The 14,632-nt window shown below is 37.1% G+C and overlaps 1 protein-coding gene across 1 annotated transcript; it reads right to left on the minus strand.

Annotated features, from left to right (window-relative positions):
• Positions 1–9,131: 9,131 nt before the first annotated feature.
• LOC306998042 (uncharacterized protein) lies at positions 9,132–13,107 on the minus strand. The gene is made up of 2 exons (XM_079611779.1): positions 12,618–13,107; positions 9,132–12,158 (listed from the first exon to the last, which is right to left on the minus strand). Exon 2 carries the CDS (start codon positions 11,394–11,396, stop codon positions 9,300–9,302), a length of 2,097 nt encoding a protein of 698 aa, XP_079467905.1. The 5' UTR covers positions 11,397–12,158; positions 12,618–13,107; the 3' UTR covers positions 9,132–9,299.
• Positions 13,108–14,632: the final 1,525 nt, after the last annotated feature.

Raw genomic sequence — 14,632 nt, forward strand, 5'->3', positions numbered from 1 at the left:
TCCTAATTGCACTACTATTGATTCACTTAAGGACACACAGGTAAGTAAACAAACCAGCCAGAGACGAGGTTCAATTTATAAAAAGAGATCAAATTTTATTCACTAATTAAAACACAATTCAGACCACATTCATACTTGCTGCTGAGGCTTACCCGTGGGGGAGGAAGGAGTCACAGAGGCACAAAGGAATCCCAGGAAAGGCTACCACGTGAACACACACACAAACACTGAAAAACACAAGTGAACACAGCCAAAGAAAACGGGGTAGACAACACAGCACGCAGGAAGGGGATACCACCACCCGGACACCAACACCACCCACTTCGGCTCTCAGCAACTGAAACAGACGCAAACACACGATCAACAGGGGATTCACTCAAACAAAAGAAAGCATCAATGTAATCTTTAAATGAAGAAAACAAATTGAAAATCTTAAATACAAAATAACCAAACGGCCAGAACCAGCAATGGTTCCAAGAGGCAGTACACTAGAAGTATAGATGTAAATTCTTAGACACTTCTCAGTAAACAAAGAAAAGAACACAAAATAAACAGAGTAAAGTACAATGAAACCTTGGCCAAGGAAAATTATATTTAAATATTTAAATGTATTAGCAATCTCACTGATAAAGAAACAAACTAGAAATACAAATGAACTAAACTGAAAGCAAAATAATAGAAAAGAAATATAGATACTTGACACAAATTATAACTGAAAAGAGCCAACCCCTTCAGCTGCATTCAAACAGTTAAAATACTAGCCCACGTCGAGCTAGAGGCTCGCACATTCAGCCGTATGGCCGTGATTGCCCAAAGGCCGTGAAGGCAGAACGGTTGGACAGCGATCGGCAACGTTCCGTGCAAAAATGTTCAAAACATGCACGTTAGATGAGTGCGACTCAGACGTGTAACGATCAAGTGAAGTTGATGTCAATTCTGCGCGTTAGGCCAGCAACACTCCAGGACGGCGTGCATAAATCAGATTAGATTACAGTTATGGATACATACAATGTTCAAAAAAAAAGATGCACGTTTAACAAGCAGCAATCCAGGCAAAACAGCAGCTAGTGAATAAAGCTCTGCCACTGACGTCAATCTCCCGATGAACCAGCCCCGTTCCTGTTGTTTATATAAAAAAATTAATTAACCCCAAATCAAACAAATAAATCCTACATCATGTATCCTACATACCGATCCAGCAGCGTTTTAGATCACCCAGAAGGAAACCGCTCAACGGGTACAAACAGTACAGGCAGCTTTCAGTGCTAACATCCACTTGTGTTGAATGTCACAACAGAGGAAAGGACTGGCCCGCCAACCGGAGATCTACGATCGTTCAATGGATAGTAAACATAACGGCAGCCCATAACAGTGAAATCGGTTCAGAGACAGCAGAGTCGCTACTTTACCTGTGGACGCGCAGCAGCAAAACAGAGTGAGTGACCCGGAAGTATGACGCACTTCCGTCACCAGCGAGCGAGAGGGCAGGCAGAAAGACTACTACCTGTATTTATGGGAAGGGCTGTGGCACTGATTGGCCAAAAAAACGCAGAGTGGTTATGAGTTAAACTCATACTGCTACAATCTACCCCACCTTTTGGATTGTCGCCCCGACGATGAATAAGTAGAATTAATACCATATACTAGCTCCAAGGCCGAAACAGCGCCATTACTACGTTGGACACAGGGTCAGGAGGATCAGCAGCATTGTCCGCTGCCACTACCGGTCTTGGCAGGTGATAGACATTGGAATGCTGGCCCGCCGTTGACCGTGCTGTCCGACGTATGGCCACTTCACTAACTGCTGGAACAAAGCGAGGCAAAGAGGGTAAAGAGGAAGTAGGTCCTTCTGGTGCTCTGATAGCAATAGGCACTAAGGGGGTTTGCCCAGTAGGTGGCACAGAAGCTGGTGGAAGCTGCAACCGAGGGGTGGTTTGAGTAACAGATACTTGAGTGGGGATTACCAAAGGAGCCTCGTGCCTCAACACCACCAGATCATCCCCTGACAACTCGTCTTCCGACTGAGGCAGGTCAGCAAGAGGTGAACAAGGTGAGGCAGCATCACTTGGATGAGCCTCAACCACAGCCTTCAACAGTGCACGGTTGACCTGCCTGGCTTTGGTCGGCTCGTCCACTGGTGCAATTGTGTACACAGACCCTCCCTCTCTGGGCACTTTGAGGATTCTGTACTGTACAGGACCGTAAAGGTCACGGAGCTTATGACGCCCCCGTGCAGTAAAATCACGAAACCACACTAGCTGGTGTTGAAGATTTTATTATTTAGAAGATCAGTAATTTAGCTACATATTAAGACACTATTATTTATTTCCTTTGTGAGTGTGTGACTTTGGATGCACTTTTAGGGGCTTGAAGAAAGGTCAAGCTGCTGGTGCAGCAGATAATTCTATTTGTGTGTGTCACATGTGTGAGACTTCAGCCCCAAAAATATCTATAGGAGGTATTACCATTTTTGGAAGTGATGTGGGTATATATGTGAAGCTGACCACATTTCTGGAGCGACTCTTTCTGCAGAAGGGAGCTCGGCTTTGTTTGTGAATAAAGTCTAACATTTCTGGCATCAAAGATCTCTGAGAAGTGATTTCATAAAAAGATTGAAACCACAACATTTGGCGCCCAACGTGGGGCTCCGTTAGAAGCTGGTGGCAAAGCCGTGACGGGCTCGACTGGACGAGCGACACAAACTAAAAGTGGCCACAGGTAAGCAGTTTTTGCTTATAAGTTTGTGTGGTTCGCCCAGATATTTGCTCGTTACGGTAAGACACTTAAAAAAGCTTCTTCAAATTCAAAGAACTAAGAAAATGTTTTGAAAAGAAAAAAAAAAGAAAAAAAGGGTCTTTGATTCCAGAAATGATTGCATGCATTGTGATTTCTAATATTAAGGGCTTGAGGATCTCAAGAAATTTGAAATAGCGCGGGGGAGCTCCTGGTAATACTTGCCAGTTCTTATGCAATCCTGTTTGGATTGTATGGGCACTGGTACTATTAGTTTTGCGCTAAGGTTTTGTTGTACGTACGCAAGGATTTGTATTTACTGATAAGGATATCAGTGGCTGATAAGGATATCAGTTGATTTATCTGTGTTTTTGCGTATATCAAGAGGGCCTTGATGGATGATTACGCAAAAAGCATGCACACAGAGGATTTATAAGGATAAAAGTTAATTTTATTTTGGACTTGTCAAGTGGGCCTGGAAGGATGACAAGCGTACTGATAAGGATATCAGTTATTAGTGATCTGTGTTTTACTTGTAAGTGGGCCTTGAAGGATACAGTAAATAGCATGTGCACAGATGAAGATTAGCCTATGGTTACCGCCTTGTTAGGTTAAACAAGGGACTGCTCAGGTAGGTTAGATCTTGTAGAGAAGGATAGTTTTAGCCTATGGTTACCGCCTTGTTATGGGTTTAACAAGGGACTGCTCGGATAGGCTAAATCCTATAGTATAGTTATCGTTTTAAAAGTATCACTGTGTTGGAGGAAGTGAATCAGTGAATCTTATAGTTAAAGAGGTATTGTTTTTGCTGTGTTGAGGAAGTGAATCAGTGAATATTTAACCTGTTAGCCTTCAGCGCCACTTTTGAAAAATCCCCAGAAATAGCATACCCAACCTAAAAAAGATTCAATTAATTGACCCTTTGTCCTAAAAGCTCAAGTACGGTCTCATTTGAAAGCTGACACCTGGCACTTTATTGGAAATGTAGAATGAATTATTGTCATAATGAAAAAAAAATTATGAATAGCTTCAAAGTTGTGTAAGTTATTAGAAATTTATTTTTATGAAACATCTTCATGAAAATTAAATTGAAGTTGGCCCGTCAGCACTCTAGAAATGCACTCCAGCTAAAGACACATGTCTGACCATGTTATATTTAAAATTTGAAGGTGATAAGTCTAAAACTCTGTATTTTGTTAAATGTTTTTCAAGATCATCTCAAATGACTTTATTTTGAATTGACTCTAAAATGCAAACTTGTGTTTATTGTCATCTATTAGCATCTATTCAGTCTATTGTCTCTATTGTTTTGTGGTGCAAACGAGCCCCATTCAGTGTCAGTCTCTCCTGCACACATTTACACCTTTCCAGCCTGCTTATGGCCATAAATATTATTTTCCTTTGTCTCCATTATAATCGCTAACGACTGGCTAATCACGGTGTTTCACCCCCTAATTTCTTTCATAATCTTCACTTCACATTTGAAACTGTATCAAATGCCTTTCTTAAATAAAGAAATATTTCAGTAAGCATTCCGATTTAGAAAAAAAATCATAAAAAATAACAGCTAGATGGCAGGTGCAACTAGAGAGCTAGCTAGCATGTTAGCTTAGCACACCATCAATACACGACAATTTATGAGATTAAAACCCTTTTTGTGCTCCAAACTTACTTTATAGTGCAAGTCGAGTGTTTTAAATAATCTTCTATGAGCTTATTTGGCTTCAGAAAAGAAAATCAGACAGAAAATATATGATTTGATATTATTCTGCACTATTGTAAAGTCTATACCGATTAGCATTACATTATACATATAATCTATTATTATAAAAATACCTGACATGGCTCGAAGAACACAGGTAAATCAAATATCATTGCAATCATGTTTATTGTCTTCAAAACATCTTTATCTGCATGTTATAGCGATCTCTGAAAGCTAACGTTAGCTGTGTTTATGTCATTGACGTCCTGGAAGGTCACAGGTTATTTCTTCTTCGTGAGCTTTCATATTTGGAAAAAACTGTGCAAATGGCGCCCTCAGCCTGCTGTATGGATTGAAAACACAGTACATCAGAGTATCCAGCGCTCTTTATGTATACATCGACGCATTTGGATATAAATTCAATAAATATTATTCCTGTCTATAGAAATATGATGTAAACCTATGATAATATATCAATATTTCTCCAAATCTGCACATTTTTGAGCCAAAAGCCCTGAGGAACGTTGTTTTGTCACGCGTTCTCAAGACAACAGCACCGGAGTTTTTTTCTGAATGGAGCAGCTGACGCTCATAATTCATATTAAAGGTATCGACTCATTTTTTCATTACATAAATCCTGACACAAATTAAGACATAACTGTCACTATAAGTTTCTCAGAATACAATAGTGGTCAAATACTGAAACGTGAGACTTATATATTTTTAATGATGTATAGTTTGTCAAGGTAATAACATTAAATCTGATAGTAACTTTGAACTATTTAAAAAAAAAAACGCTTCAGAGCGTCCTCGCTCTGGTGAAGGTTAACAGGTTAATGTAGTGTTTAAAAAAAAAAAAATTTGAGAAGTAGCGAATAATTCAGATCTGACAGGGAATAGAGTACAGAATAGGGTGTGTGTGTCTATGGGATCCTGTGTCTTGCTTGACTGTGCCTGTGGGTAAAAATAGTGACCCCCTGACCCTGGTCACTTGAAAAGGGACAAAGAATGTGTGAATGAGATTTAGAGACATGAAATAAATGGTGTATTAACAAAAAGTAAAGGAAGACAATTGTTTCAAGATATTAACTCTGCAGATTATTGCAGTATGAAAAAAAGAAAGAAAAAAAAGAAGTATTTAATCAATAAATGTAGCCTAATAATATATATATATTAATAGATCAATATAAATAAGATTGCACGTGCATAATATATTATATGATATATCTGAAGACGTCTAAATTTGTATCTCATTATCCCTGAAAACAGAGTGGAAAATTATTCCATTGCAGATTATTAAGTTTGTGTTAAGAAAAAATAAGTTGTGCAGTGTTAGGTGATCAAGATTGGGTGACTAAGTTTCATAAACATTAGGAATCTTAGAATTGTAGTAAATATTGTTGATTCAATAATTAAAAAGAAAAGATAAGAGGAATTCCTTGATGTTGGTTGAGAAAAATGTTATTCACCATGCTAGATTATTTGAACACAGTATGCAAAGATAGAAGAAAGATTGAAAGCTGATTTTATGATAGGGAAAATGTAATTATACTTAGATAATCAAAGTTAGATTATTGCTGATATTGAAAAACAGAAATAGCTTGCTTTTTCCTGCAATGAAGAACTTGCTTTACTAAAAATAGAATGGAAGAACTGCTGTTGTCAACCAGTGAGATTTTTATATAAAATAACTAGTAAAAAAGATGGTTAAAAGTGGAATTTAGATAAAGAGCTAATAGCTCAGGCACAATTGGACCTAGTATTTTTCAAAGTTAAATTTGATTCATGCGGATCTCTGAGTGTTCAAATTTCAGATGGCTTCACTGACAGTTTCAATGAAAGCAACAAGAGGCCAAAGGTCAAAGAGACTGCAGAAAGAAGACAGAAGTGGGTGAGGGGCTTTCAGCTCCCCTCCTGAAATTGACTTTCTGGAAAGCTCAGTAAGGAGAAAGACTGATTTAATGCTGGAAAAGGTGAAACTTTCACTTGAGACTTTTCCAGAAAATCCTGAGATGCAAAACTCAGGCAGGATCAACTTCAAAGCCCAAACTGAGAAGAGGCAGAGAAACAGCAGAGGCTAACACCAGGCCTTTGAGTGACAGCATCGGCTGACGACACATGAAGAGCGACAGCCAAGAAGCTTCACCACAGGTGTGGCCTCCTCAATGATCACTCAAGAGAATGCTTCAAAGTTGGTTAATTATTATATTAACTTTATTTATTTTGATTATTCACTGGTCTAAGAGCAATTCTTTATATTCTCTGCTAAACTAACCCTCTCTGCTTTTTCAGTAGGTACAAGTCCAGCCCTATAAGAAAAAGAAAATATGTTGACAGGCAGAAGTGGGTGCTCAAACTCACCAAATAATTAGAACGGAGGCTGGATTTGGTATAGTGAGGGCTATTAGATTAAACAACTATAGGGCTAAAAGCATGATAGAAATATTCTCTGGCAAAGAAAAAGATAGACAAAATGTCAAAGCATGATTATTATTGTAAAAGCATGATTATTATTGATTATTATTGTTGACAAAGCAATGATACTGGTCACTCCATCTTGTTTTGGTAAATTCTAGAGATAGATTGGAGGGAAAAGTTACCCCAAAAGTCCAAAATTATGAAGTCACAAACGTCAAAACTGGGATAATGACATGGAAATGTTACTGGCCAAGAATCCAAGATTATGCAGAGATCTCCAAATTTCTTCTTAAAAGCAGCTCATGAGCAAAGACAAAAATAATATGAAAGAAAAATTAGACCAACTAGGCCTATTATTCTAAAATATAGAGGATGTTAGAGTTTATAAAAAGAAGAAAAAAAAGGGGGTTTTGTACCGGTGTTAAACGGAAACCTTATGATCATGGAAACTTCTCAATAGTGATTGGACATAGTTGTGTTGACCTGATCAGACCTTGTGGCATTCCACAGCTAAAATTATAAGTTCTGCATTTAGAGCAGAACCTGCTGCAGCAGTCACAGGAGTGTGTGTTGGCCAATGTGTGTGACTGGGTATGAATGGAGTGAGAGATTGTGTTTGAAGAGACACGGAGGCAAATCAATTATTTTGCCAATACAGCTGTATTGAAAATTGAATATGTGGGCCCACAGGGCAAACTCTGCCCAATAAAATAATGACCATGGATGAAATTGGTTAAATTTCCTGGTTGAAACTGTAGTGGCAATAGAAAAAATTGGGTAAAAACAGTGCCACATTTTGCGCAGCGCATAACACATCTTACTTTCCTTTCAGAATATCATGATGGAGCATAACACATCTGATTTTCTTTTCAGCGTATCGTGATGGAGCTGATTCTTTGTCAAAAGTATGAAATAATGTCTTGTAACTTCTGTCTTGTAAAGTGGGTTGAGTGTTGTCCAAGATGAATAGTGTACTGATAGTGGGACTCAAAACAATGAGATACGTTTTGAATTGACGAATTGTAAAAAGTACATTTGAAATTGAATGTGAGAAAAATGTAAAGAGGGTGCAAATATGAAGATAAAAAGCCAAATTTATATAAAAAAGGGAATATATGGGTTCAAGCCCTGCTGATAATGAAAGGAAACCACTCAGCCCACATGACCATTCTACAGGTAACACCGAGGAGGACAATGGGCCAGATGAACAGATGATTTAATATATGGGTCATTCCTGGGATTCGGTAATATTTCAACTTGGACTTTTTAAATTTTTGAACTACATATGATTACATTTCTAAATACCCCACATTATTAGGCACATATCAAACCTTCAAAAAATCATATTTTCCCATCTCAGGCATTAAAGACTTTTTATTATTTTCAGTTTTTGTCAGATTTGTACACCTTTTATTCTCAACCCCGTAACGGACAAAATTTAAGTAGTTTAAACAGGATTTTATACAAAACTTGTTATAAAACAAACATCTACCTACTGCTCATGTGTCCCTCATACCAATTCAATGACTTCAAATGTAACATTTATGATAATTTTCACATTTGTATGTGATGGAAGTTACAAATATCCAAATTGTTTGTCTGTGGTCTCTTCATTTTAGTAAGAAAATTTTTCATTTCGATGTTTCACTAAAACCAAAATTTTACTGTGTTAGCCCTTAACATGTCGGGTGGTAATCAGCAAGAAATGCTTTAATTTTTAATTGTCTTCCTTATTTTATTTTCCAAAAATATTAATGTGACAGGGTTGAGAATACTGTGATGGGGTTGAATACTGTAACAGGGTTGAAAGGACACATTGGCCTACTTTTATTTTGTATTTGTTTAATACGAAAATCCCTCTTTGAGACTCAAACAAAACACTATTTTATTTTAGGCAACCATGTAATAAAGACATAGTCATATTTAGTTTCTTTCGTTTTTACTTTATTAACTGAACAACTGCAGCAGATAAAAGTTCATAACATAAAACAAAACTGCAGCAGATAAAAGTTCATAACATAAAACAAAACTGCAGCAGATAAAAGTTCATAACATAAAACAACTGCAGCAGATAAAAGTTCATAATAACTGAACAACTGCAGCAGATAAAAGTTCATAATAACAAAACAACTGCAGCAGATAAAAGTTCATAACATAAAACAAAACTGCAGCAGATAAAAGTTCATAACATAAAACAAAACTGCAGCAGATAAAAGTTCATAACATAAAACAAAACTGCAGCAGATAAAAGTTCATAACATAAAACAACTGTAGCAGATAAAAGTTCATAATAACAAAACAACTGCAGCAGATAAAAGTTTATAACATAAAACAACTGCAGCAGATAAAAGTTGATCATAATAACATAAAACAAAACTGTGTGTGTGTGTGTGTGTGTGTGTGTGTGTGTGTGTGTGTGTGTGGCTGAGGCACTTTATTCAGGATTTTATATTGAGAGTCTGGCCCAAACCTCCTTCAGAACCTCAACATGGCGAGATGTCACATGTTGTGGAGCTGGAATCATCTCAATGACTTCATCAAATTGGTACCAGTGGATGTCATCACGAGAAGGCCAAAAAAATCTGTTTGGTCCAACACGATGCATACACTTGACTTGAACACTTGTTTCGTCTGTGTCAAGGACAATGCCTGGGTACAGGTCATCATCATATTTCAGTATGCACCACTGTCCAACATCTGGATGTACCAATTTCTCCACTTCCATGGGTTGTGGATTTTCCTGGTTGTCTGCTGGCTGTGCAGGCATTGGTATGTTCTGACCAAAACTGAAGTGCTGTGTGTTAAAGCATGTACAGTTTAGGTCTTTCTTTGTAGAACAAAAGCAGCTGACATCACGACATATCAGCTCACCTGGAGCAAGGGTGACGACCTGATGTATTCTCATTGAAGATGGGACTGCTTTTATAGGACTCTGCATCATTTCTACAGCACGGTCAACATCAGTGCTTTCCACAAAAAACAGTTCCACTGATGTATTTGTTTGTCTGAGGACTTCATACAGTTGCTGTGCATCTTGGATGTCATGGCCCTTAGCCACCAACCTGTCTGCAGCTCTCTTTAATGCTCCTCCTACACCATCAGGGGCCCCTTTCCCATGGCTTGATTCAAAAAAGTTCCATGTGCCAGCTTTAAATCCACGTTTGTGGATTTCTGTAGTAAAAAGCATGAAATTTCCTTTCTGTTTGTACTGTGTACAAGGTCCATCACTAAAAAAATGTAGGACAGAAACTTGTGGATGAGTAGCCTGAAGGTGGTCTAGCACAGGATCAAGATGTTTCCAGATAGCAGGAGGACCTTTGTATCTAGAAGGGGAAATTGTGGTGAAGCACATGGGCTCTTGTTGCCCTACATACATTACCCCAGTGTGTAGAGTGGCTTGCTTATGTGAGGCCCCAAAGTGAACAGCTTGGATCTCTGATGCATATTTACAGACATAGTTCTCTGAAAAATCAATGTGGATCAATGCCTCATCTATTGCCAGGTTTTTTTTTAGCTCACGATTGTAGGCATATTGCTGTTTGATATTGAACAGGTGCTTCTTAAACTTGTGAATGTTGTTGTGAAGCAAATCTGTAAGGGTCTCCTGTGTACCCTCAATAGTTTTCTTGACAGTTATCTTTACTGTTGAACTCTTCTTCATGTGGTCTTTTTTTTCTAAAGCCTTGACTTCAGTGACCCACTGTAGAAAAGATGCTTTTGCCATCCCATCATATTGACTGGAGAGGGGGACACGCTTTTGTTTGCATAAATCACATTCCCCATACATACATGCCTTGCTAGAAGAATCACAAGATACCATCTCAGCCAATCGCTCTACATTTGAAGTCTCAACCACCTTCAGCTGATTCAGCTTGTCAGCCACAAAGCTCAGATTCTCATGGAGCTTACACTGGCATGTGTCTCGGTCAGACATAGAAGGGTGAACAACCCAAAAAGGTCTAAGACGGCAAAACAGAGAATAAGAGATATTCCCAATGTTCTCTGACAAAAATTTTCTGTGCAGGTTTTTCATAGTATCCTGCAGGAACCTTTTCTGCATCTTGACTTTATGCACTGTGATTGTTTGTTTCTTCCCTGTTGTAATCCTGCTCACATCATCTCTCACAAAGAATGACTTCACTTTGCTTTTAAATTCATCGGAATGTCGGTTAACAGCTTTTCTTTCAAAGGCTGTTATATTTTTACTCTCCAGATGTCTCCAGCATTTGTTTGAAAATCCTAGGGTATGTTCAGCAAATTTCTGCAATTTGTATTTTCTAACAATTTTCCCTATTGTCACTTTTGAAATTATTTGTTTGTCTTTTTCCTTTCTGGCATTACGATATTTGTGTTTGATGTCTGCAATAAGAGCTTCGTGATACAACAAGGTCTTCCTAATTCTGGCGTTTACAGGGCAATTCAATAATGTTGTTTTCACTTTTGACCGAGGAGATTCTAAGGACTTCTTCTGTCGCTGGACTCGCTTTTTATACTTCTCTGTTAACCGCTTTTGCCTGTCCAGGGCTTTCTGGAGCTGTTTCATTTCATTCTGTAGCTTCTTTCTTTGTTTTCGTGATCGTCTTTTGCCTTCCTCCCTTTGCCTACAAAACAAGTAATCAAACAAATTAGTCAGTCCAACATTGCATGAAAATGCTGAGTAGGTCACATTAAACTATAGGGATTCACAAACTTTTTTTGTTAGCCGAACCCCCTTGACCTCAAATATTGATATGAAGAACCCCCCGATTCTCTGATGTTGGTTAATAGTCACATAGCATACAGATAAACAAATAAAATATTTAAATACTTTTAGCAAGTGATTTATTTTAATTTTACGATTTTATAAATTATTAGCTATTCATCAACTCGAACCCCCTACAGTTCCTTCACATACCCCATGGGTTTAAAAGCCCCAGTTTGGGGAACTGTGCATTAGACAATTACACTTGCTCTAAACTAATTTTCTAATGATTCTTCTGCCTGTTGCACTTCACCTTGACAGTGGCTGTTGTGGCAGCTCTGGCATATGTTCAGGACTTTGTGGTGGAGTGCTTATGTTTCTTAATGCTTCTCTTCTTTCCTTGCTTCTTGTGTATGCTGCTCTCCACTCTTTACGCCTCTGACGCTGTGCTCTCTCACTTAGGTCACTAATTGTTTTTTTCTTTCCTGCCTCAACATTCCTTCTCCATCTCTGCCTCTCTCTCTCAAGGTACTGTGCTCTTTTTTCTGGGTCAGCATCTCTGCGTGCACGAAACTGCCTTTGCCTCTCTGCTGTTGATGTGGGTGCCATTTCTGACTAGGATGCCTGTTGAAGTTTAAGTGGACACATTACATCAAATATTTGATCTATGACAAAAATATTGATTTTGTTATGATTTATGATTTATGAGTTATGATTTTGGTAATATATTTACTGAAATAATTTTTTTTAATTGAAATCATTGATTCAATTAAGTGAATAACTCAACCCTGTCACAAAGTTTACAACCCCGAAACAATAACATATGTGATGGGGTTGAGTGTGATGGGGTTGAGTTTTTTTGCTCAAAATGGCCACTGCTCTTAATGTGGTGTAGAAGAGTGGGCCACATGGCATCCAATTAAATAAGTATATATTAGATTTTTATGGATTAAAATAAAATTTTGAAAAGTCATAATTTTCCATCTTAATTGTATGTGATGGGGTTGAGTTGTTAAGCTTGACAGTACCCTCCCTGACTATAATACACCTCAAAAAATGATTAAAAAGTGTGATAACACTCACCTTCTTCTGCACCATGCTGTTGAAGAGAGCTGAATGATGCAACTTCCTGTGAATGATGTCACATATGGGTGGAGTCTAAATTATTATGGGCGGAGAATGGTTGGCGTGACGGGGTTGAGTTCAGACTGAGGGACATAACTTTATAAGTTGTTTTTTTATCAAATATCTAGCTTTTTTTTTTAAATTTCTTTTCAAAAGCAAAGAACACAAATAAATACTTGCATTATTGCTGAAAATTATAGACACTGTGCACATTTTATTAATTATTTTCCAAGTACAAATTATGCGAAGAACCTCAGGGACATGACAAAATGCTTGCTGTAAGACATAAATAAGATTTTTTTTAATGCTAAAAATTATTTAAATGCAATAACTATTTGTATTCATTATAAAGGACATACCAAAGTATTGTGTAAAGCTTTTAACATTTAATTTTGGTGAACCACCACTTTCAAAAATCTAGGGGACTGAAATATTACCGAATCCCAGGAATGACCCATATGTTGTTGTCACTAACGTAAATAATTAAGATTTCATTCACAGATGACAGTAAGCTCACTTCCAGGAAGGTTTCTGGGACTGGGATGGTTTTGGATCAATGATCTTCCCTTGCAAATGAGAGGAAACAACCCATTGCAACAACTCACAAAGATCAACATGAAGGGAAAAAGGAGACAAACTTGACCAGCAACACAGTAATGAAAAGTTGCAGAAAGTGGGAGATTCACAAGGAGTTGTGCAAAGAAGAGAAGCAACAGAGTGAAAGAGATGAGTACAAGTTCAGACAATACTCAACATCAACCAAACTTTTCTAAAAATGTAATGTTAAAGCCCTTGAATATTTAGTAGCAACCTAATAATAACCCCACCAGAAAAAATTGATTGAAGAAAGAAAATGTATGGTATGATGATAAAATGAATGTTAACGACTAATTCAAGAAATTTACATAGAATAATGGGAATTAAGACAATTCATAAAGGAAAAAAAAAACTAAAAGACATTTTAAAAAGATCCAAAAGGGTACTCAGATGCAACTTGTTAATACAGGGGTATACCTAATTAGTTTAAGGCTACAGTTGAAATTAAAACAAGTATTAAGACTGGCTATTAACAAATATTCGATTTCAACTTTAATTCATAAGATTATGTTATGATTCATTATGCTATTGACTAAATAAATATATTAAGTAGTGCTAATAGAACGACAAATTTAATTGGAAGTTAATCGAATTCAATAACAAGCAGGCACTTAAGAACAATCTATGGTACCAGAGGAGGGTAAAAAAAAGATATTTGACATTCACATGAAGGACAGATTGTTACACCAACATCACTTTTGAATATTTTCAATCTAGATGCGCCTGGTTTTGACCAGTACGCAAGGGGGGAATTATGAGAGATTAAGGAAAAGGAGAGATTAAGAATGTGAAATTTGTAAAGAGAGATTACGAATGTGAAATTTGTAAAATTTGTGCCAAAAAACAAAGTTAAGAAAGGAACAGCAACACAAATAGGCGAGAAGGACTATTAAAACACTTGATAATGGATTATGTGGACATGATATAGACGGGTAAAGGCAATGTTATTAGCAGAGGAGGGGCAGATGCAGAAATGAGATTTCTAACAGAGAAGTATTCCTTAGATTTGAAATGCTATCAGAAATAAATTCAGATAATGGGTTAGCAAGTTATTCCAAGAATATTGAAGATTAAAATGAATTGTATACGAACACTTAAATTGCACACAAGGAAGTTTTAATAATAATTAAGTTATAATGCTTTATGTTTTAAATGGTTGATATAAAAATTATGGATTTAGATTTACAGAAAAAAGAAATGTACATATAATCAATATGTAAGGTAGTAGAAAAGTTATTTTCTAGAGTTATTTGTTCTAATTGTCTAATGAGTTTATTGAATGACTTTTATGAGGTAAATGTAACATTGCTCTAAAGCTTTCTTAGTTTGAGTGATTACATGGGACATAACTAGTTTATTCATGATAGTTTATTTAG

This window comes from Phoxinus phoxinus (assembly GCF_949152265.1).
Source record: "Phoxinus phoxinus genome assembly, chromosome: 5".
In the NCBI taxonomy this organism is placed as follows: Eukaryota; Metazoa; Chordata; class Actinopteri; order Cypriniformes; family Leuciscidae; genus Phoxinus; species Phoxinus phoxinus.